Here is a 26,021-nt window from a genome sequence, read left to right on the forward strand (position 1 = left end):
TGGGGAAAGTAAGACTCACTCCTGGGGCAGGAAGGACATTGCAAGCAATTTCCCTACTTCTCCTCATCACTGTCAGGTGTTTCTCCATCTCCTCATCTTCTCTTTCATCTATCTCTTTGAGAAGAATGAGTAGCCTGAGAAGACATCTCAGTAGTAGTGCCCCAAACTAAATGAGCAGCCTTCCCAGGCCCTGGGAAGTGATGGTAATCCAGACACCATAAGTAGGGCTGGCTCAGGTCTTACTGAGTGCACTTGATACCCTGTCCTGACCTCTCTCTCTTGGACAAGAGAATTGTTCCCAGCTCTTCCACCTGTGTTTTACCTAAAACATACTTGTTTAAACTTTGGAGAGGCTCTTGCCCCTCAAGCACCTCCACTGGCACTAACTTCAGTATCAGCTGAAGCAGCATTGGTTGGCCTTGAGAACCCTCAAACCCCTCACCTTGTGCCCTTAAGCAAAGAGTGAGGGAAGACATGCCTGATGGCTGGACAGTGGGAATCTGTCAGGGACAGTTAATCAGGACACATTTGTCCCTGATTTTTTACATTAGGAAAGGCTTTTTGAGCTATGGGAGCTCCAGTTATCAGTTGGTTTTCCACATGGCTAAACAAGAAGCTCCCTGTGTTCTGCTTTCCCCATCCTAGACCCCTCGGCTGCCTTGGAAGGATCTCAGGTAACCCTTGTAGCTCTTTGTTGGCCCAGGCTGAGTGATTTCCCAATCTGCCAGCTCTTTTTGGTTGAGGCACCCAGAGATTCCCATTTGGCTCACTCCTCTGTTAGACACACATATTGAGGTAGCTGCAACTAACTTGTACCAGTTAATTGGACCATCTTTTCTGAATGGTGTCATGGACATGGGGGTCTCTCCTGTTAGAGTTACTTTTCACCATGTCATGGACTTAATCATCTACCTTCATGGAGACAAGCTCCTCACAGTCTCCGGAGTGATATCTTATTCTGCCTTGATTCGGATGTTCCAGCTGAAGGGCATGGATACCTCTTCCTTACAGGGTTGTCCATGCTCATAAGAGCTTTGAACAGTGTTGCTCACTCCAAGAACTTTGGCCTTCAAAGTGGAATGTGACTCGCCCTATGCAGCTTAAGGGGAAGGCCACACTCGACGCGGGAAGCGTTGAGGTAAAGGCGCGACATGGGTGGGAGAGCAGCATCAAAACAACACATGGCCACACCAGAAATGCCACCCTGCCATGCATCACTCAGCAGTCTAAGCTATCCTTCTATGCAAATACATCATCATCATATTTGGGTAGGAAATTGCTTTTAATCGACAACCTAAGTGTTAAACTTGATGATAGACCGTGCAAGAGTATGGATTTATGATTTCAATAAAAAGAGAAGGAAAAGAAGTGAATTTTGCAATTTCTATTGCCAGTCTTGTTTATACAAAGACAAATTTTATAAATATTTATGTATGATCCAACGGTCTTTTGATTCTTTGCTGGCAATACTAGAAGTCAGGCTCACAAAACAAGCAACGAACTATGGACAACCCATCTCTCCCGAAAAGAGACTAGTAATAACTTTAAGGTAAGTGAAAAGAAAATATGGATTTTAAGATTTTATTATTACAAAACTAACTGCAAATAAGGTTATATCCCGAGAGAAAGATACTTAGAAAAAATAAAGGAAAAGAGTTAATTGCAAATTATGTAAAATTAAATTAATAATTGGCTGCATTATGTTGAAATAAAAAAATTTACTGCACCAGTATTTAAAAAAAGTAGTTCAGTGGTAAACCTTACATGAAAGAAAGTAACATAGGCCTACGCAAGGAAAAAATTGGTTTTGCTTATACATTCATTGTTAACATTAATGAAGAAAGTACAAAGTACGATGAATATTTCATAAATCAGTGATACTGTACTGAGAATTTGTATAGTTATCAAGTCTGTGTGGCTGAATAGGGTTTATTTGTGAGTGCACAATAGTTGGCTCCTTTAAGTTTATGTAGGGATTGGGAGTTGAATGCATGGAGCCAATGGTCACATTTGGGGGCCACTCATTCTGTTCTACTTCTTCCTTTTCTTTTAAGAGAAGATTTTGTATTTGTGATCTTATGCAGAGCTCCTCTGTAGGCTTTAGTTTCTTCATGTAAGGCATCAAACTTTTGAATAAAAGCAAATCTTCATTATCAGATTCTTCCTGGTCCTTTCTTAAGAATTCTAACTTCTGTTTTTCAGTTTCAATGAGTTGCTCATTTTTTCTTGCTATGTAATCTAGATTTGGTCTTCTTCACTTATTGAGGGTTTTGTTTGCCAACTTGTATCTCAAGATGTTGACCTGGTGTCAACATCTCAATCCCTACATAAACTTAAGGAGCCGACTGTTATGCCTAGAAGTATGTGACATGCACAATTGAGAAATATGACTTGCATCCAGTTCAATGTCATCACCAGCTACAGACTGGTCATGATCAGTTAGTTGGGTGTTATCTTCTTGGCTCAAATTGGAGCTCCTAGATGTTGGCTGGTAAATGTCTTTCAAAAATGACAACTGAGTGAAGTAGAGCCACAAACTAGGAGCCACTTCTGCAGAAGCTTCATCACCAGATCTGGGTTTTTCCAATTTCTTAATTTCTTTTCTATAATAGTTTTTCAGGTTTTCCATTTTCTTTTAGCAGAAATCTCTGAAAGGTACATTAAAAGATATATCCATAAACCAGAAAGTAACATAGGCCTACACAAGTTAAAAAAAAAATCAAGTAATAAGGTTATGATAAACATAATGATCTGGTAATATTAGCAATACGTTAATCATCATAACAAACAATATCTTTACTTGTTTTTCCTCCCTTTTTCAGGTTTCTTGCTACTGGATAATTGTTTCGATCTTTGGCTTTGTGTTTTTGTCTTGGTAGAAGCACTATTTCAGAAATTGTAAAGGAAACTTGCAATATTATTTGTGAGGCTCTAAACAGTGATTATTTACCCTATCTAACTAAGGAAGTTTGGCTTGCAACTGTAGAAAATTTTTACAAGAAATGGAATTTTCCTGACTGCATTGGAGCTTTGGATGGGAATCATATTGAAATAGTGTACTGCCAGGGGTGGTTCTGAGCTTTGGATGGGAAGCATATTGAAATAGTGTACTGCCAGGATTGGTTCAACTTATTACAATTATAAACAGTTTTTCTCTATATCTCTGCAAGCACTGGCAGACACTGACGGCAAACTTATTATAATTGATGTTGGTGTGGTTGGTAGGCAGAGTGACTCGGGACTTTTCAGATCATCTGATTTGTACAGACTTTTGGAGTCTAGACAACTTAATATCCCAGACCCATCTGTGCTTCCTGATACTGATGTAAAAGTTCCCAGTGTCTTTATAGCTGACAAAGGATACCCCTTGTTGTCATACCTTAGGAGACTAATTTCCTTAAAGGAATTTGGATAACCAAAGGAGAATATTTAATTACTGTCCATCAAGAGCCTGCAGAACTGTAGAATGTAGTTTTGGTGTACTAACAAATAAAAGGAGGATATTATTTAAACAAATTAAGACGGATGTTACCATCACAGTATTACTGTAATTGTTAAAGCAGTATGGATATTACACAATTATGTTTTAGATAAGGAGGGGCCAAAGTCGGGTTTCTCACATGCCAAAGGAGAGATGATACAAAGTGCATTAGCATGTACAAGACCTCAAGGCTGGCTACCAAACAGTGCTTTAAACATCAGAGAAGCCTTCTCAAATTATTTCACTGGAATTGGAAGAGTTCCATGGCAAAATTATTTAACCTTACCAGGCAACATAATTGTTGCAATATAACACAAAGTAAAACCAGATATGAGTTAACTGCCCGCTTAACCGGGACTACTTGCATATATATACATATATATATATATATATATATATATATATATATATATATATATATATATATATATATATATATATATATATATATATATATATATATATATATATATATATATATATATATATATATATATATATATATATATATATATATATATATATATATATATATATATATATATATATATTATAATATAATATAATATATTTATTTATATATATATATATATATATATATATATATATATATATATATATATATATATATATATATATATATATATATATACAGGCAGTTCGGTTGTGGCGGGGTTTCCATTCTGATGGTGTGAATATCGGCACTGATATGGGGAAATAGGCAATTTTCGGCACCAAAAATTGCCGATTTTCGTCACTAGACAAGCCCCATAAAACCTGATCGCTGATAACTGAGCCCGCCAATAACCGGAGACTGCCTGCATATAAAACATTACTTAAAAAGAGTTAAATGAAGACGCTTTATAATAATTAGGTTGCAATACAAGAAAAAGGCACACACACTATTTTAGCTCACCATCCTTATGTAGTTGATTGCTTATATCTTCACAATGTTTTTTTAACACAATGTTATTTTGTAGAGTGGATTGATGGATCATAAGCTCTCCTCCGACACACCTGCCCAATTAATTCTTCTGTAGCCAATATGGCCAGACATGACAGACTGAGCACGTGATACTTCAGAAACTGATGGAAAATGGTGTGGTCTTGGGTGAAGACACCAGGAACTGTGGAGGGTCAAACCTTCCTGCTCATCCGGTGTGGCCACGCACATAAGATATGTCGCATTTCAAATTGCTGCGGAACCTCTTCCCTGCAATGATACGTGCTGTCCCCACGTCTGATGTGCCTCACCTAAGCCCACCCATTAGGGGTAGTGCCGACAGTACACCTCATGCGGTGCACTGTAGACATTACTTAAGGTTCTTTGCAGTGTGCTTCCATTTTACCTGCAATCTTTTGTTCCTTTACTGTACTTTTTCATATTTTCTCTTCTTCCATACTTTCCACCCTCCACTCCCTATTAATTGATTCATGGGTAGCTGCAAGGTTTTCCTCCTGTTACACCTTTGAAACCTTTTACTGTCAAATTCCTTTTCAGTGCTGAGTGACCACATAGGTCCCAGTGCTTGACCTTTGGCCTAAATTCTGTATTCAATCTATTCAATTATTCAGTCACTTGTAGAGCTCTCTGAAGAGGCTTTGAATATTGATGTTATCCTCAAGATTTGTTCTGCTACCCATAGCCTCGTTGTAGCATGTTGGTGAGTTGTATGGCCTTTTTGTATCTTGTCTGACACTGAGAGGCCAGGAGATTCCTCACATTCTTAATGTTCATAAGTTTGTGGTGAAAGCTTAGGGGCCTTCAGTTCCAACAAGAGATTTTAAAATTTTTTGGTACTTCCCTCCAGGACCTTTGTTAGTGAGGAGCCGAATGAGATGAATTTATGCCACTGCAGGCCTTGTGGCACTGTTTCATGAGAAAGATGTTGGTGTCCAAGAGGTCCTTGTCCCTCTGACCTGATGAATAGATCAAATAAACATACGATTCGTCCTGCAAGAAGGATGGCTGTCTAGTCCATGCATGAACTCATGAAGCCAGGGGCCTGGGGGCACCAGATTACCTTCACCTTTGCCATAGGGATGTTGCATTCAAGCTCAACAAATGGTGTGGTTTTCACACTTCTCTTGTACGAAAAATACAGCTAATCCAAATCAGTTTTCAGTGTTCTTTACATGTCTGTAAATTTATTGCAAGACTTTTTTCAGTGTGCAGCCTTATTTTTTCTATAGTATTCAGAATTGATAATTGGAAAAATTAGCTGTAGATTTCTGTCACATTTATGTTTTAAAGTTTATGGACAAGAACAGTTGTTTTGACAGGTCTCAAAAATTTTCTGGTAAAATAATTATGGATTAGATTATGTGAAATAACAGTAATTTACTGTCATGATTGATTGGTTTGTGAATTGGAAACTACAACTGTACAGCAAAGAAAAATTAGGTCTAGCAAAAGACTGGAATATAGTCTGGATAAAGTATAATGGTTAAAAGCATATTCATTTTTGGCTGTTTCATAACCTGTTCATGTTGAACAATCTTCCCCTACAGCATGTTCAGTATTGCTATGGCACTATTGTAAGGCACAACTTTCTCTAAACCTCTAACTTTAATAACCTGATTCGGAAGTATTTAAGCATCGTTGTGGTCTTGACAGTGACTTTTCCCTTGTACGTACTTATTCATTTGCTAGGTCACTTATTCCAGAGCAAGGTTAATTACTTGAATAGTCAAGGTTTTCTTTTTATAATAAATAGTCAGAGTTTTCTGTTTATAATGAATTAAATAGACTTAGTTTTCTTTTTGTAATGAACTGAATAGAGTTTGTTGATATTTGTTGTCAATATACAACACATATTTTTGAAATCTTTTACTCACTTTTACTCACATGCTACTTATTTACAGGGAGTTTAGGTAACGAAGCTGTAATTGTGACTAAGGATGATGATGTTTATGCACTTGGTTTTAACGGTTCAGGGTGCCTTGGAGTTGGGGACCAAAACAGCACCATGGTACCTCGTAAGATAGAAGCCTTGTGTCAGAAAAAAGTGAAAGGTAAGAAATGCTCTACTTATCCCACTTTAGAGAAGTTGAAGTTTTTGCTCTGTGGGAAAATAGTACAGGAAGTTGCAGCAGGTAATTATATTTAGCTGTGCTGAATGGTTATCAAGTTATTGCACTGGAGTCCGAACTTGGTAAGCCAGAAGCCCTTAGTTTAGCTCATATTTGTAATTTAGGTTAGGATTTAGACCTGAGTGGTTTTTTTCAGAGATAATGCGGCACTATTGTAATTAATTCTTTAATATTTAATTGCATTTTTCCAAATGACTTTCTCAAGAATTTTTACCTCCTGAATGTTACTGATTTTAATTTAGGACTTGCTGTATGTGTACTATATTTGTTCTCGTTATGTGGCACTGAATGGACATGTTAGCCCTAACTATCATACATTTTTTATATTTAGTATTCTTATGGAATAAACCAAAAGACTATGATCTTGCATAGCAAGCTTCCACAGAATGGACAGTCCATATGCGAAAAACAGAAAAATTAGCAGAGGGTAGATGGAAAAATGAATATAGTATGCTAGTTATGCATGAAACAAGTACATAGTAAATAAAAACTAAGATTTTGATAAATAAGATAACAATAAATGATTAAATAAGAGCTAAAACGTATTGATAAGGGGGAAGGTGAGCTTGTGTGTCCTCTTCAGCAAGGGAACTCACCCTAAAATTTGGAAAGCCATAATGTATAGGCTAGGGCTAAGCCCAAGAGTTGGTAATATCAGCAGTGTACTTGTCACCCAGTATAAGAAATAGTAGTAGCCCAGATATTCCACTCACTCAGTAATACATACTCAAAAGGAAGGTATTTTAATTGTCCCCTGTAATGATGTACAGTAAACACCCGTATTCGCGTTCTCATGATTCAGTGGACTCAGCATTGTATCAGATTTCTCTGTGAACGTATCTACCCATTATTCTTGGAAAATTTGCCCATTCGTAGTAGTTTTCTCTGAGAAATATTCACTAATTACTGGATTTTCATATCATTTTCATGACTAAATGTACTTTTGTAATAAAACTATTAAAATACTTAGGTATAAAAAGCATTTTTAGAGGTTTTCTTGTGTTTAAACTATCAAATGACAGTTCTAAGTGTTTTTAGAGGGTTTAAGTATTCATGGTTTAGCTATTAAATGCGGGGTGCAGTATGCATCCCCGTGAATACGCGGGGTTTACTGTATATAAATATGCTAAATTTACTATATAGTAATCTTTGGAAGCTTTGATAACATTTATTCTCTTTGAAGTTGTTTGTTATTTGTAGTAGTACAGTATATTATTTGAAGTTCATCTGTTTTCAACCTACCTCAGGGATTGCCTATGGTAGTGGTCCTCATGTTTTAGCATATACTGAAAGTGGAGAGCTTTACTCTTGGGGTCACAATGGTTATTGTCAACTTGGAAACGGGTCAACAAACCAAGGCCTCACACCTTATCTTGTGACCACACATCTTCACAACAAACGGGTCATACGGGTCGCTGCTGGATCTCATCACTCACTTGCTCTCACAGATGAAGGCGAGGTTAGTGTTAAAGTTGCTATTAGCCTTCCTTCACTGAGCTGAGTTTCTCAAGTTCTAATTGGTATTTGTAGTACGTCTTTTGAGTTCCATATTTTTTAAGTGTTGAATAAACCAATATCATGAAGTTCAAGATGCTGATAATAGAAAAATTTTCTATTAGTTCCATATTTTTTAAATGTTGAAAAACCGATAGCATGAAGTTAATGATGCATATAGCAGGAAAATGTTGTATAGATAGAGTATGTTTATAATTGGTTTTTGAGCCTGTGGAAGTAACAGACCATTGCTTTTTATGTAGGAGAATTCTTCAGCTCAAGCTGGAAATGGTCATTAACACTTGATAACAAGGTGGTTAATTAGAGGTACATGGTTGAGTGGAGAGTCCCCCATTCAACAGCCATAGGCCAGCATGTTTTCTTTGGCTGTGGTTGAAAGATGTGTGTTACTGCATTCTCATCAACTAAAAGGTGAAGTTTCTATGACTTCTAAATTTTCTGTATTTATAGTGAAGCATTTGTGGTTACATAATGCATGTAAATCAAAAAGTCAACAAACGAAGGTGTGCAGGACATGACTAGGTTTTTGTTGGTGGTTCTCCACCGTTTGTGTTTTGCAGGATTAGGTCCTGTAGCCCTGGTTCTCCTTGGAAGCCATGTGCTGGCTGGTCTCCTTCACAGTGGGAGAGGTTTGGCTGGAAACAAAGAAGGTTCAAGAAGTGTTCTCTGGTGTCTTGCGGTAAGAAGTCATATTGGAGTCAGGCTCCAAGGAGTGGAGTTGTTATGGCCTCCTTCCAGGCAGCATCATGGCTCAACCTTTGGTGGAACACACTGTCTGACTTAGCTATTATAGGTGTCTCATCTAAGGATGAGATGGTGAAGTTCTGGAAATTCATCATGTCAGGAGAAAAGGCATTGACTTTTTCTCATATTACAGTACAAACTTGTGGGCAAAATTTTAAAGAAATTGTGACCATTTGTCTAAAAACCTCCCATGATAGGTTTCAAACAGAGAAATCTTGCATTTCTGCATGAGGCAGCTGTGTAGAAGAGCCATTCTGATAGCCAGGACACCATGATTCACCATGTATTAAAGGGACTGCATCCAAGCCTTTGTAGGTGGCCTTGCCCTCTTTATGTCTAGTTTTGGGGAGGTCCAGAGCTCTCTGAAAATGTGACAAGGAGCCCAGGTTCTTCCTCATGAAAGGGCCAGGATTATTCCCATCCTTTTTGGCCACCCTTCATCTCTGGCTTGAAGGTGGGGAGGCAAAGGTACGAAGAAAGGGGGATGCTGAGGTATCCTGTTTCCTTTTCCAGCTGCCATGAATAGAGGGTAACTCCCATTCCATGAGGCAATGTGGCAGCAACAGTGACTGGGCTCTTTGAGGTCTGTGCTTTTGAGTTAGTTATAGATTACTTTTCTTAGACCATCAGCCTCCCCTTGCTCTGTTTCCCATCTGGAGATGCTTCTGTTTTTGGGTGCAGTAAAAGAAGATTGGGGTACGTACTAGGGATCTTTCTGCATCAGGTATATGACCAGAGAACTAACTTTATCTTCACATCAGCTTGCTGTCAGCCTTGCTAACATTCTGAGATTGTTTGATGGGCCCCTCTGTAGTGGCATATGTAGACAAGTGGGGTGGGGTGGTTTCTCTTTATCTCTGCCAGCTGGATATACCAATATACAAGCATGTGGTTTGCCATGTCATTGAGCTATCAGTCAGGTACATAAAAGGAAGGAATAATGTTTTGGCAGACTTGGTCAGCCACCAGGGCAGGTACTGGAGGCAGAATGGTTTCTTCCTTCTTGCATGATGGAAAGGCCTTTCTTCCATGCAGTCTGATATGCCAAGTGATCGACTAAGTACTGGTCAATGTGGTTCAAAGAATGCTAAGTGGCATCCCAGTCTGCTAACTCTTCTGACCGAGGCACCCAACAAGATTAACCCTAGGCCCACTCTCCTCTGTTAGTAAAGTGTCCTGAGGTACCATTAGTCTGTACAGACCCTCAACTTTCACCACTGGGGGTTATCCAGCAGTTCCTGCAAGATAGAGACTTTTTTTGCAGGGCTGAGTAGATGTCTGAATGCTTCTAGAGGTCCTTAGTCAATGTGTATTTTCTGTGTGTGACATTGTAGTGGGAGTTACTCCTCAGCAAGTCATGGATTTCCTTGTCTATCGTTATCAAGATCATGAGGCTAAAACCCGGAAGCCATCAGTCCTGACAAGAGCTTAAGAGCTTTGCAGTTCCCTCCCCCTAGGACTGATTTTGAGGATCCAGACAAAATACTTTTGTGCTCGGTGCAATCTTGCTCTACTATTTATGACAGACCTGATTTCATAGGCCAGTGTTTGCACCTTTGTTAGTAATGGCCAACGCAAGAAGGTGTATAAGAACACTTTCTTTCTGATTTCATGAACCCATCAAGTGGCATATGACTCATCAAGTAAGGGGAAAAGTCTATTGGTCAGGGTGAGAGCTCATGAAGTCAGGGGCAGGGGCCCATCCCTAGCCTTTCAGAGGAACTCCTTAGTCTCACAGATAATGAGGGCAGATGTTTATTGGCACCAGATTGCCTTTATTTCATTTTACTGCAGGGGTGTCTCCAACAAGTCCTTGGAAACTTCTTAGGACCTGCATGGCTGCTCAACAGGTTGTGTAGTTGTCCAAGCTTCTCTGAGACAATACCGTAAGCATCCTGCCTAAGGTACTTGGAGGGCACAAAACTGGAGAGGGAATGGAGTTACTGTCCTCTCTGCCCCCTTAAGTATGTACTGCACAGGTCTTGTTGCAGGCAAGCTACATAATCAAGCATCCTATCTTAGAACTTTGGCTCTTGCAATGTGACTTCCTCTTCTGTCCCTTTTGTGGGCTGGGTGAAGTGGGAATAAGATAACAGATGCAGGTTTACCAATGAAAAATGCAGATTACTTTTAGATTTTTATTTTTATTCCTGCAGAAATACAATCCATGGCCTTTTATGTAGGGGAGTCATTTCTTAGGTGGGAACAGTCTCAGCAGATTATGTCGGCTGAATCTCCCAGTCATGATAATCAGCAGGGGACCAATGATTCCTGTATCCTCCAATAAAACCTGGCATAGGGAGATTGAAAGGCATCTAACTCTGAGCAAGCTGGGGGTGTGTGTGTGTGTGTGTGTTGGTAAAGCCAGTATCTGTACCCATCAGTTTATAATTGACCCAGATATCAGCAGACTACTGTCTTTTGTGCAGCACTTAGTTCTCCAAAGTTTTTCTTGAGTAAGAATAATACAGACACAGCTCGCTCAGAGTTAGATGCCTTTCAATCTCCCTATGCCAGGTTTTATTGGAGGTTACAGGAATCATTGGTTTACAGGAATCATTGGTCCCCTGCTGATTATCATGACTGGGAGATTCAGCTTGCCAATCTGTTGAGACATATTCCCACCTGAGAAATGATTCCCCTACATAAAAGGCCATGGATTGTATTTCTGCAGGAATAAAAATAACAATTTAAAAGTAATCTGCATTTTTCATTGGTAAACCTGTATCTGTTTTCTTATTCCCACTTCACCCACCCCACAAAGTCCATGATAGCAAAGGAATGAGTGCTGGTAAGTGGTAAACTTCCTACTCCCCTAGCCTACCCCACATACAGTATCAGTTAACCACTTATTGCCACAAGTCTCTGACCATTTCTGGGTCTGGCTGAGGAATACTCCTATACAAAAGACTCTGTTTGTATACCCAGGAAAAATACAAGTTTCTCCAAACTTGGTTGTATGATAGTGTACAGTAATTTGTAGTATAACCTAAAATTATATTACAAATAATCATAATCATAAACCCATTATTCACATTTAGTCCCACTTTCTGTTCAGAAAAGGTCTAGATATTGTCCAACCAGACATAAACTCTTTTGCCAGTAACACATTTAAAGCTTTCAGAAGAATTGACATTTACTACAGCTTCACACTTGGAGGCTATCCATTGAAGCTTCAGAAATAGAGGTTTCATATGGGCATTTACCAACCATTACATAGCTATATCTCTTTCACACTCATCGCGGTTTAAAAATTTGAAAAATCGCAGGAGCGCTACTATCGTTTTCATGTAGGTGACTACCCCACCTTCTGTCAGGGAACAATAGGAACAAAACAGAGGAGCTCACTTCTTTTGGCTGGCCTTTGGTGTAGCATTGGAGTTTTGCAGCAGCTTGGTTTGAATTATTCATCTCTTTTTCGGGATATCTTTCCAGGTTTTGAATTATTCATCTCTTTTTCGGGATATCTTTCCAGGATTCGGTGATGTATTAACTTCTATGGTAGCCTACAGCGCAGTTTGTATAGTTTATTTCAATTTGTAATGATAACGATGTTGGACTCAAGCTGCTCCAGCATTAGATATTGTAGAGAGGGTTGTAAAACCCACTTGACAAAAGCAACTTATGTCTCTCATATTATTTGCTTTAACTGTAGAGGACAAGTGTGTTCAGAGAACTTGACATGTGTCGAATGTAAGGATTGGGACGAAAGGCAGTGGAAGGCATTAAAACCTCATTTAGAAAAACTAGATAGAGATAGGAAAAGAAAGGCGGCCTCTAGAGCCAAGATTAGGGCTCGTAGTCTAGGACTGGCTCCTAACCTGAGTGTAGATAGTGAGGCCATTTCCAGCCTTCCCTGCTTTGTTTTCTGTCCCCCATCCTTAGTCGTCCTAGTATTGTTAATACTACACCATCTCCTGTGCCTAGCTCCCATGTTTCCGAACTTGATGCCATTGCCAGCCTTGAGAGTAAGTTTGAATGTCGATTTGACCTGGTAGTGAATATTGTGACCAAATTTGGGGCATCCCTAAAAGTCCTGATGGACAAAGTGAACAGTGTTGTGCCAGTGCCAGTGGAGGGTGAGGCTGTCCGTCCTGTCGACTCTCCCAGACAAAGGTCACTGTCAGACTCCCCTGAACCTGAGAGAAGACATACCGGAGGTCCAGAGGAGGTCGAGGGGGTTTGTCCAAGGGCAGTCGCTCCCTCAGTTCAGTAGAACCTAGTGCTAGTGATTCGCGTAGTGAAAGACCCTCAGACTGCTGTTGGTAGGGCATCTCTGTTTGTGTCCGCCAGTTGTCTTCGAACCTGGAGAGCCCCGCAAGGAGGCATTCTAGGTGTCTTCTCAGCATGTCCCGTCACCTGAAAAGATGTAGCAGGAACGAGCCATCTCCTATTCCGTTAATACAGACGAGAGATTCCTCTCTCAGTCTGCAACTAGGTTGCAGTGCCTGGCACAGCCCAGATTACCTTTCACCACAGTGCCAGTATTTGGCGGCCAGGCGCCCATCAAACAAGAAACGCGCCTCATCGTCGTCTAGGTGCCCACAAGAGCTCCCAGTGTACTTGCCCAAGTGATATATGTCAGTCGCTGTCTCCGAGCACCCACGGGCCAGTTTTGTGTGCTCGGTACCAGTTACCAAGAATTTGGCACCAGCTGCCAAGCACCTGGTGCCAGCTGCCAAGCTCCCGGCACCAGCTGAGCGTCCATCCAGCGCTAGTTCACCTGTCCCTGCGGTGGAAGACCCGTCTTTTGCACATATTAAACAATAGTTGGCAGGCGTATTTGGATTACTTAAGACTCCTACTAAGATTAAGCCTTCCAATGTCTTACCCACATCGCCGATATCTTCCGTTGAGGAGGAAGAGGAAGTTCCTTCGGCGTACGCCTCTATTTTAAGATTATTTTAGCGACTTTTTTGCCACATTTTCAGCCAGCCACTCCAGTTTCGCCAGCCTCTACTTTCCTAATGAGGAATCAAGTGGATGCCAGCTCTCACCTTCCCAATATGGTTCTTTCTTCCTCTTCAAAGAACGTTCTTAAGGAGGTCAAAGATTGGCTTGCACTGAAAAGGAAGCAGGGGAAGGCCACTTTTGCCCTGCCCCCATTGAGGCTTACAACTAGGAGATATGTTCTATTCTACTGGAAAAGCCCCATCCCTGCGAGGCTGCCTCATTCTAGGGGGACTTCTGAGGGTTGATTGACTCTGCCTTCTCGTGAGCCAAAGTTATCTTTGCTTCCACAGAGGTAGACCATCTGGTAAAAAGCGTTTTTAATGTTTGATGTCTTCAGTTTCCCCGACTGGACAGTCGGAGCTCTCGCCTGGAGTTCGAGGACTGTGGTGATTTAGCAACAGCCTATTCCGCGGACTGGCTGAGCTTACTGTTGTGTGCTGAAGGCCATAAGAGATGGCTCCTCAGAACTTGCTGCCCTTTTCTCCCTTGGAGTGCTCAAGAAAAGGGAATTGTGGTGCTCTTTCACCACTAGAGGAGTGCCATTGACCCAAAAGTCAGTCCTGATGTATTCTGTTAGATAAGCAGTCCCTTTTCCCCAGTCGGAGGTTAGAGAAATAGCCACTGACTTGCAGAAAAAGTCTACGCTGGACTTGACGCAGTCATCAAAGCACCCCAAAGAACACTCATCCTTTGCCGTGAAATCTGTCTCTCCTCTACAACAGCAGCCCTTTTGCAGAGGTAGACGGGTTTCCTTCAAGACCTAGTTCACAAGTGCGTTTTACAGCAAGATCCAATAACAGGACTTCCTCCAAACGATAACCTAAAAAGTGATGCATCTGTCCTTCATGCACCTGTGGGAGCCAGAGTCCTCCTCTTCTGGGAGAGGTGGAGTGTCAGAGGCGCGGAGAAATGGACAGTCAAAATCCTGAAGGGGGTTACTCAATCCCATTCAAGGAGTATTCTCCGTTTGTCTCCACGCCGATCCCATTGACTGCCTACCCAAAAGGCTCCGAGAGGTTTGTGGCACTTTCAGAGGAAGTATCGTCCCTCTGCAGAAGAAAGCCATAAAGGAAGTGGAAGACTGCACAACTAAAGGTTTTTACAACCGCCTTTTCATAGTCCCCAAGTCATCTGGGGGTTGGAGACCTGTCCTTGACATCAGCGCTCTGAACGTCTTCGTCCAGAAGATGAAGTTCAAAATGTAAACAGGTCAGTGCTATCATCCATTCAATAGAGCAATTGGATGATCACCCTAGATATGCAGGATGCTTATTTCCATGTCCCTGTCCTTCCAGACTCCAGGAAATACCTCAGATTCATCTTCGAGGACATTGTCTTCCAATTTTGAGCCCTGTGTTTTGGCGTTGCAGCCTTTCCACAGCTCTGTGAGTGTTTACGTGAGTGCTAGCCCCTCTCGCAAAGTGGCTACACCTAGGCATCAACATATCCCCATACAGTAGCTCCTTGGTATATGAATTTAACTCGTTCCAAATTCCAATTTGTATATCAAAATGTTTGTATATCGATCCGAATATTCCCATAAGGAATAATAGGAATTCAATTAATTCGTCCCACACTCAAGAATTTCCCCCATATCAAGCCTTTTTACCCACTTTAATACAATTATGTTAAACTCATGCACAGTATATCTTTTATGATAACCATATTCAACAAAATAAATAAAATAAAACATTTCACAATAAAATTTAACATAAAAGATGACACACAGCTGACTTGAGATAAGGGAGGGAACGTTTAGTTAAGGAGGGAAGGAGAAGAGACAATAAAAACACTACTCTACTTAATGTATGTAAAAGCAGTAACAATTTGTGTAAAAAAAATAAAATAATAAATTTAATAGTGATACAATATAAAAACAATCAAATGCAATACAATAACAATAAAAAATCGAAAGAGAATCTTACCCCGAGCGAGTGTTCAGGACAGCGCTAGTGAGGCAGTAGAGAAGTGAAGGAGGGGATGGTGGTCGGTTATCGGGTGGGAGACGGGTTCACTTTCCACTGACTTCCCAGATGTGCCACTGGGACCGGGCTCGGTTGATTTTTCCTTTTCACCCTGTTTTGCCCGTTTGCTTTCACTTGCACTTGATTTGCCCGAATCACTTCTTTTTGTTACGGTAAAATATATATCAAGTGACACTTGCTTTTTGAGATTTTTGTAGCACTCTGTAAAAATAACTTGTCCCTACATCATCAAACAAACTGGTGTCACGTTTTGCTTCTGCCCACCTTGGATTGTTTGTTTCTACAAATTTCTTTAGATTTTCCCACATTTCACACTTCTTAAACGATATTCATGTTACTCCTACTGCAGTGTCTAATGCCATAGTTTCCTCTTTCTTCTTTAGCACGGTACATATCGTCGACATAGATCTGCCACATTCTCGAACTAAGTCAGACACACATGTGCCAGCTTCATGCTTGGCGGTCATTTCTTTGTTAACTTCAACAGTTAAAGACTCCTTATTCTTCATCACTTCATTAACAGACTTCTTCATATGTGGCTTTGTTATTCCTGATTATTAATCACAATATAATTGCAAAAATATGATGTGATAAAGTTAAGCAGTCTCAGCCACAAGCACAAACGTGAACATATGATACGATTTAGACTAGTGCGGATCAACGAGTTTTTCAGGGTCACGAGGCAAATGAGGTCAATTAAGGACTTTTCAGAACCTACTTTGACATTTTAAAAAAAGAGAACCATCATCCTAGTTGTTTTATTGCCTTCCCACTTTATATCCCTCCATCCCTACATCCACATGGCCCTCCCCCTATAATCCAGGACAAAGGGGATCCTGTCTCTCCCCCCCCAACAACCCCAGCCTGCCGCGCGCAAGATTCCACCAAACAGCTTGTACATGGAAACAGAAATTTTTAAAAATTTTACTTCATTTAACGAAAATATGAATAACGAATCATTTGTACCTGAGGAACCACTGTACCTGGATGACTGGCTTCTCTGTTTGTCATCACAGGTCATCACAGGAACAGTGTGTTAAGGATCTTCAAAGAACCCTTCTCCTAACCCAGGAACTAGGGTTATTGATAAACTTACAGAAATCTCTATTGACCCCGACTCAGGAGATTCTGTATTTAGGAATAAGGATAAACTCTCTGAGTTTTCGTGCTTTTCCGTCTCCTAAGAGAATAGAATCCTGCCTACGGACAGTACATGACCTTCTTTAGCTCCCATCTTGTTCAGCGAATCGGATGAGCCTTTTACGGACTCTCACGTCCATCGAGCAGTTCATGAAGTTAGGAGGACTGCATATGACACCTCTGCAGTTCTTCCCAAAGGCAAATTGGGACAGGGAGAAACAACCGGACGCGGTGATGTTCCTGTCTCCGGAACAACAAAGTCTACAGGAACTGGCTGCCATTCATCTGGGCCTAATGTCCTTTGTAGAGGCAGTCTCAGACAAGACTGTGGGGGTGCACTCGGACAAACACCACAGCCCTTTCCTGCATAAAGAAGCAAGGCAGGACCCTACTCCTTCTCTCTTTGCAAAGCCATGAAGGCACTTCTTATCTGGGCGGACAAGAATCGGGTGAAGATAGTCACCCACTTCATTCAAGGAAAAATGAATGTCTTAGCAGGCGAACTAAGTCGTCAGGAAGCAAACCCTTCCGACAGAGTGGACCCTGAACTCCATGGTCTGCAACAGTCTATGGAAGTTGTTGGGCAGGCTGACTGTGGACCTGTTTGCACATCAAAGAACCACCATCTTCCTCTGTTTTGTTCGCTGGTTCCAGACCCTCAAGCATGGATGACCAATGTAATGCTCGTAAATTGGTCAAACTTTAACCTTTATACCTTCCCTCCATTCAAGATGATAAGAGAGGTCTTCAACAAATATCGGTCCCATCACAATGTGACGATGACCCTGATAGTTCCTTTTTGGCTGCTCAAGGAATGGTTCCTGGACCTTTTGAAACTCGCAGTAGATTTCCCGAGACTTCTCCCGCAAAATCCACGTCTACTCAAACAGCCCCACCTTTGGAAATTCCATCAAGGACTACTGAATCTAACTCTAGCTCTGATAGGCTTTAGACTGTCAGGAGACTCTCGCTTCAGAGCTGGTGGTTTCAAGACAAGCTGCAGAAAGCTATTAAAAGATGCATAGACGCAAGTCGCCCTGCCAAGTCTATCAATCAAATTGGGCTGTATTCACGATGGTGTAGCAGTGAATATCTCATCTGCTAAAACCTCTATACCCCAGATAGCAGACTTCCTCCTATTCCTGAGGACCACCAAGGGGTTCTCGCCATCAACCATCAAAGGCTATAGAACAATGCTGGGATCTGTGTTCAAGCATAGGGCCCCAGATTTTACCTCATTAAGTCCTTTGGGACTTCCAAGCAAGCAAGAGCTGACTTCGTGTCTTAGAACTTGGATGTAGTTCTAAAGTGGTTAATGGGCCCAGCTTTTGAGCCTCTCTGGTCCATGTCCCTAAAGAACTTGACGAAGAAAGCCCTCATCCTCGAGTTCTAGCCACCTGCCAAGCAAGTCAGAACTGAACAGGCCTTAGATGCTGGAATTGGTTTTTGAAAAGGGATGATAGTCTGTACTTTAACACTATGTTTCTTGGCCAAAAATGAGACACCATCGAACCCATGGCAGCGCTCATTTACCATTAAAGAGCTTAAGGACATCTCAGTCCAGAAGAGGAGGAAATGGTCCTTTTGCCCTGTTAGGACCCTTAGGTATTACATGGACAGAACCAAGAGAATCAGAGGTCCCTCCAGCAATCTCTGGTGCTCTGCCAAGAATCCCTCTCGGCCCCTATCAAAAAATGCTTTGTCTTTTTTCCTGAGAAACCTTATTTCAGATTCAGGAAGACGTACTGCCTACCTTTAAGGTGAGGGCGAGATCAGAGCTGTCACCACCTCGTATGCATTCAGGCATAATATGTCACTTTCAGCGATCCTTCAATCCACTTACTGGAAGTGTAATTCCAGCTTTGCTACCCATTATTTAAAGGAAATAGAGACAGTTTTTGAGAATTGCAGTACCTTGGCTCCTTTATCAGTAGCTGGCATGGTATTGGGGGAAGAAGCATGGGAAACATTCCTTCCTTGACCTCTTCGTCTTGAAATTGGGGTGTCGAGTTTTTTGGTGAGCCTGGGGGATACGTTGTACCTGAGTGCCCGTCAGTCTTTTTTGGTAGGGTGATGGTTTTTAATTGTTTTTCAGTGTAGGTGACAGCACTGTCTGGTCTTTTTGTCTTTTAGTACTGCTCCTAGGGCAAGGGCAACTAATCTTAAGCTTTGCGGGTACAGTATTCGGAATACTCCTTCGCTCCGAAGCTCCCTCTTAAAAAGTAGACTACTCGCGGCTATTCTGCTAAGTCAGTGCGGGTCAAGACGAGCACCTACTAGAGGCAGTAATCACCTGCTGTAGCTTTCTTACCAGGTAAGGAAACAACAAGCATTTTACCAATGCTAAGAGATTTCATGTTTCAAATTCATCTTCATACCTAACTGTTTTCGGAACAGAATATGTCCATATATACCACCTCCTATCAATGTGGGATTCAACTATGTAATTACTTGGTAAGTTGTTTAGTATATGAAAATGGTATTTTCATAATAAAATTAAGTTTCATATATACTTACCAAGTAATTACAGATCGGAGCCCTCCCTCCTCCCCTACCATGAACATTAAAGCATAAAAGAAGTGAGCTCCTCTGTTTTGTTGTTCCTATTGTTCCCCAGTAGAGGGCGGGGTAGTCGCCTACATGAAAAAGATAGTACCGCTACCGTGATTTTTCAAATTTTAAGTGCCGTGCGAGTGAAAAAGTCTATGTAAGTTACTTTGTAATTTTATTATAAAAATAAAATTTTTTCTGTCAGTAAGAACTAAAATCATCTCCTAGTCTAGTAGATCTACAACTAACCTCTTCCAGGCAAAGTGGAACTTGCTGTGTGACTGTGTCCATTGGGGGATACCAGATGCAGCAAGAAATTTATCTGTATCAGCTATAAAAACTGCAGGTCATCTTTTTTTTTTTTTAAGCTTTCAAAACCAGAAAGAGATTCCTTATAGAACAACAAAATAAGCAAAGTGCTACCTGTCATTAGTTTTTAAGTAGCCTAATAAAGGTTCCTTGTGTGCCTTTTAAAGGTGAGCATACACAAGATTGGAGCTTTCTCTAACTCCTTAGTTTTTAAATTCTGTGAAAATATCAGTACCTTTTTAAAATCAAGTAAAAAGTGCTTTGACATGCCAGTCCACATTTGCAAAATTTTGTTTGGGAGAGAATCCTTGTGAATGATCAGATACCTTTTGTTGAATCAAGTATTTTCTGTTTGCATAATATACTTTTTAGGGAGCATGTAGGGAATTCTTCATCCTCTTCATGGCATTGTGATAGATATTGATTATCTAAAGTATTAGCCTATATGTCAGTATTTATAGCAACCGTTGCCTAATAAGGTTAATGCTTTAGAGGGTGTAAGTCCCCACAGACCCTCATCGTCCTCCTCATTGTCTCTGTCTTCCTCCCATAGAAAGAAAATGAGGAAGAAATCCCAGGTTCTGTGAGGTGACTGCTTGGCCACCCAAGGCAACTTGCTTTCCCATCATGGGTAGGGCTAACACAGGTCACACTGAACACACTTGGTACCTTGTGCTGACCTTTCTCTCTTTGACAAGAGGACTGCTCCCTGCTCTTCCACACATTTCGCCTGAAGCACACGTGGCTGAGCCAACGCTACCCTCTTGCTCAGTACTTTACAGTCCCTTAACTGTACATGCACAGATTGGGGGTTTGTGCAAGACCAATCTCCATTCTATGATGCTCAGGGTACTGGGATAACATTTTTCCATGATTGTGCTGCTTTCAGGCTTCCCCAAGGCTTGTCACCAGCCCTGGGGAAGTATTCTCATGACAGCACATCTTCCTGTTCACCCATACTCTCGACTAGTTTGCCGTTATCGGACATAAAAAGGTGCAAGGTTGGTTGATCAATGCTCGGAACATCATTGCAGGTTGTGGTGTCTGAACTAATAGTCCAGGGCACATCAGTCAGTACAAATTGGAGAGATTGTGTACCAGAGCCCCATGGTCATGCATATCTCTCTCTCTCTCTCTCTCTCTCTCTCTCTCTCTCTCTCTCTCTCTCTCTCTCTCTCTCTTGTAACCCCAGAAAGCCAAGTTGGAACAGACACTTCCATGAAATAGTCATGTTCTTACATTAACTAGATAATCTCAGGGAAGCCTTGAAGCTCCATGTCTAAACCTGATCTTGTTGATAGAGCTCAATATCAGATGAGTTTCTGAAAGAAGACAGGTTAGGTTGCCATGATCTCAGCTTGCTTGTGATGTTTTGAGCTGGTTAAACGTCTGATTTCCATCCAGCAGATCAGGCAGGTTCTTATCCTTGCTGTTGACCCACCAATGAAGATTCTATGTCATGGGAGAATCTGCTGGTCCTCTTGGTCGAGGTGCTGAGAGGTATTCCCCCATAGCCCACTCTTTGTCAGTCACATTCTTTACCACCTGGTGGTTCAATCTGTCTGGCTGCATGCATAGAGGTTATCCAGCAGATCCTGCGAGAGAGAGGTTTTCTTGTAGGATTGGGTGGGAGATGTCTGGTTACTTCTGTTGTTCCACTGCAAACATGTACCAAGGAATTAGGCCGTCATCTGTGATTGGTGTCATAGAGGGGTCTCTATCCAGTTGGGACGTATGTTCAGCAGATCGCAGACTTCGTAGTGTACTATTGTCAGGACAAGCTCATTCTTGAGCCAGGTCTTTGTAGTGAAAGGTATTTATCCCTCATCATCAGTAGAGTTCATGCATGAGGCGCTTTGAGCAGTCCCTTGGTAACTTGGTCCTCCCGAGAGGGATGTGACTTGTTCTGTGCAGCCTAAGCAAGGACTGCCTTCCTGCTAGCTTTAGCCTCAGCAAAGCATATCAAGGAGTTACGCAGTTTATCTTCTCTAGTCAGGCATTCAGAGGGTTTGGATTCTCTCTTGATCTTATTTTTTCCTGTGTTTGTGCTAGAAACTTGGAACCTGTTGTAACAGCTTATACACATAAGGAGGGGTAGGATATGATAAATAACAGACCCGTATGGGATGGTTAAGGAGCGTTTATTCCGCTTGGGATACAGACTACAACTACTGGCTTTCAACAGTGCTGCTGGTGCATGATCAGTTCAGAAATACTAGCATACCCCCAGGCTTCCCCATGATTGGTTGAGGCATGTGCGGGAAGGTGGTGCTTATGACATGTTCATACAAAATTCGCTAACTGTTAACTGTTACATCCCTCCTTTCTTTTTTAGATAGATTTTTTTTGTCTATATTAAACACAGATACAACAGCTAAAATGATAATCATAATAAAACTTGGTGAAACATAAAATCAATAAATTCCAAACTGAATTATAGTAATATGATACTCATAACCACAGTAAGTGGAACACATATATACTTTCCTTCATGAAACAAATAAACTCAAGATTCAATGCAATATTTTAAAAAAAACTTGATTTTACAAGTAAAAGAACACATTATATGAAACTCAATCAATCTCAAGATAGAACAAATACAGCTCAGACTTGGAAACGTTTGGCTTTAAAATGTTCCCGCTCACTGCGGTGTAATATTGGCGAGTTCTTCAGTTGACGATGTGGATGACAAAGAACTGGTTGCGTTGTAACTTATTTATCAACATATTTAAAATGAGATGCATCCCTGGTGAGTGTTCTATGCTGGTGCTGTGCAGTAATCATTGAACCCTTTTTTGATAATACTGTTCCTGGAATAGGACAAAAAGGCGTATCCAATTTGTTGTGGAATCTGTTTTATTAGTATTTGGTCACCTGGTTTAAACCTACATGGTTTAGCTCTTCTGCGACTGTCTGCATACTGCTTATTCTTAGCCTTTGCCTTGGTATCTCTCTTCCTGATGCTTGTATCCCTTGACTTTATTTTAACCTGGGGCAATTTTGTTTTCATTTTTCTGTTGAACATGAGTTCTCCTGGGGAGACACCTGTGCTGGGGTGCGGCATGCTATGATAATTCAAAAGAAATTTGTTAATATCCGACTTCCATTTTGACCTTGAACATTCAAGGTTTAATCGCCTTCACAAGAGGCTTCATAAAAGCTTCAGCAGTAGCATTTGACATGGGGTGAAGTGGCATAATTTTTCAATGCCTGAATCCATAGTTATGTGCAAACTCTGAGAAAACATGACCATTAAATAGAGTGCCATTGTCTGTTTTAATAACACGTGGGTATTCCAAATAAGTCAAAAATATTTTCAAGCCTGACAGTCACTGTATCTGCCTTAATGCTCGTTAATTTCTCGATGACAGGATAACGACTATAGTCATCTTTGGCAACCATGAAGTACTCTCCAGTAGGGAAGGGGCCACAAAAATCCATTGAGACTTCATCCCACAGTTTCTTAGGTAAAAGGCTCGGTTTAATTGGATCAGGAACCGACTGAGGAGACACTGACATGCATGCAATGCATGATTTGCATTTTTCTTCAACAAATTTGTCCGTGTATGGAAACCAAAGAGTTTCTCTTAACGATGACTTGCATTTTACTTGACCCTGGTGTCCTTCATGAGCTAAGTTAATAACATGACGTTTTAATGACTCTGGAATGCAGTTGTGTAACACATAACAGAATATTTCCACTGTCCACAGATAATTTGTCACACACTTGTTGGTATCGTCGGTAAACTTCATACAGTTTACATTTTTGTTTTGACCATGTATTTCTTTGAATGGCATTGGCAACACATTTAAGAACACGATCCTCCAGCATTGCCTTTGCAACATCTGCAAGAGTTAATGAACCCAGTACTGACAAGTATGCAATGAATTTCATAAAATTTTCAGCAATGCTTTTACTTGATCCTTCACAGAACGGATGTCTTCAGCAATAATCTGATACCATTAAATTCCCGGCACGATATTTAACTGTAAAATTATACATTGTCAAATTCAGTCTCCACCTTTCAAGCCTTGCTGATTGAATTTGCTTTGTGTTGTTGAAAATTGATTCAAGGGAACGATGATCGGTAATCAGAGTAAATGGTTTCCCAAAAAGATGCAGATGAAAATGCTGGCATCCAAACACACATGCCAATGCTTCACATTCTGTCTGGCTATAATGTTGTTCAACTGGGGTGAGAGACCTGCTTCTGTATGCTATGATTTTGTCATCTTGAACCAAAATTCATGAAACTCTCACGGGACTTGCATCGACCCATAATTCAGTATTTTTCTGAGGATCAAAATATGCCATGACAGTATCACTAACTAATGCTTCCTTTAACTTGTTGAATGGTGCTTCTTGTTCCGACATCCACTTGAATGAAAAATACTGTTGCGTAAGTCTTCTCAAAGGTTCAGAAATAGCTGAATAATTCTTAATGAAGCGAGAGACATAATTTGTCATACCCAAAAAATTTCTAACTTCACCTTGATTAACTTGCCTTATGATATTTTTGATAACTTGAACTTTTTCTGGATCTGGAGAAATACCAAGTTCTGAAAAATTGTATCCATAAAACTTGATTTTATTTTTTCCAAATTCACATTTATCTTTATTAAGTGTCAAATTCTTTTCTTGCAGTCTTTCAAAAAGTGCTTCTAAATTTGAATCATGCTCTTCTCACGTTTTGCCATGAATTATTATGTCGTCACTGATATTTAAAGCACAATTCAGCCCTTGTAACACTTGTCTAATCTCGTTCTGAAATACTTGAGGAGCCACACTGACACCAAAATTCAACCATTGATATCGACGTAGGCCAACATGAGTAGCAAACACAGTCATATTACAACTATTTTCATCTAATTCTAACTGGCAAAAACCTTTGTACAGATCACCTTTTGAGAACACTGTTGAACCATTTATTTCATTAATAATACCATCAAAGGTTGGTGTCACATGTCTTTCACGTTTGAGAGCTTTATTTGCTTTACACATATTGGTACATATCCTAATTTTGTTAGGAGACTTATGCTTAGGTGCAACCTCAAGTTTTGAAACCCATGGGGTGGGACCAGTGACCTTTTCAATAACATTTTTCTCTAACTTTTCTAGCTCTTTCTCTACTTGTTCTCTTACATGAAACAGTATTCTTCTTGGAGGCTGGGCCGTAGGCACTACACTTTCATCTATATGAAATTTAACTTGCTTATTTTTCAGTTTACTTAAACCACTGAAAACAGATTTGTACTTGTTTTTCAGTTTACTTAAACCACGGAAAACAGATTTGTACTTGTCACATAATTTCACTTAAGGTTCATTTGATATGGCCACTAATTTCTGGACCATGACTAAATCACAGATGTCTCTAACTAATGAGTGTCAGAAACCATCTTTCACTACATAAAAGTGTTGTCATAATTTTTAGCCATAGTCAATAGAACACTTGTATTTACCTACAGTAGTTAGAGGTTTTGTTTGGGCAAACGCATATGCTTCAAATTTCAGTTTTTATCATCTGCGGCTTGGGATTCATTTGACTTATGACTGACTGATGAATTGTATTCATAGTCAAACCGGTGTCTACAGGTACTGTTGCCTGTACATTGTTGATTTGAGCATACACTTTTGGCAATTTTCTATTTGAAATTGCTTTCACTTGTGACTTTACTCCATAGTTAACATCATCTTCAAAACTTTCGTCTGCTTCAAAACTTTCGTCTACTTCTTCGTTGACTTCATCTCCTACTATTTCATTCAGGTGATAATGAGTGTCATTCTTGAAATGTTTTCTGAACACAGATTTAAAGTGATTCTTCTTGTGACAGTAATTGCATTCAACTCTGAGGGGGTAGATATTTCTTTGTAGTTAATACCCACCACAGTTCCAGCATTTGGATGACGATGACGACACTTGCAGCTGAGATTTCACATGACAGCGTTGCTTGTTTCTGGGCGGCTGATCGGGATGACCTTGGGCCTAGATTCCAGTGCTGGGTTGTGACAGCTTATACTTATGCATCATCCATTGACTAACACATTTGAACTTGGTCTGTATTCTTATCCATAACTCTTGACTGTTTCTCTGCAATTTCCATAGTTCTGGTCATGGTTAATATATCGTCGAGAGCTTTCCTTCTAAACACTTCACCTCAGTTTGCTTGACAAACAACCTTGAATTACTGGCTTTTGATTTCCTGCTCTTATCAGCAAATTCACAATTTTCAGCCTTTTTGTCGAGCTGTTG

General features: G+C 40.5%; 1 protein-coding gene across 1 annotated transcript in view; it reads left to right on the forward strand.

Annotated features, from left to right (window-relative positions):
- Positions 1 to 26,021, forward strand: part of LOC136828026 (RCC1 and BTB domain-containing protein 1-like) — a 72,483-nt gene that overhangs the window by 6,345 nt on the left and 40,117 nt on the right. Inside the window, exons 2-3 of the mRNA XM_067085664.1 lie at positions 6,347 to 6,496; positions 7,822 to 8,033. Of these exons, the coding sequence (XP_066941765.1) occupies positions 6,347 to 6,496; positions 7,822 to 8,033 (362 nt within the window). The remainder of the gene's footprint in view (positions 1 to 6,346; positions 6,497 to 7,821; positions 8,034 to 26,021) is intronic.

This window comes from Macrobrachium rosenbergii, chromosome 42 (assembly GCF_040412425.1).
Source record: "Macrobrachium rosenbergii isolate ZJJX-2024 chromosome 42, ASM4041242v1, whole genome shotgun sequence".
Lineage (NCBI taxonomy): Eukaryota > Metazoa > Arthropoda > Malacostraca > Decapoda > Palaemonidae > Macrobrachium > Macrobrachium rosenbergii.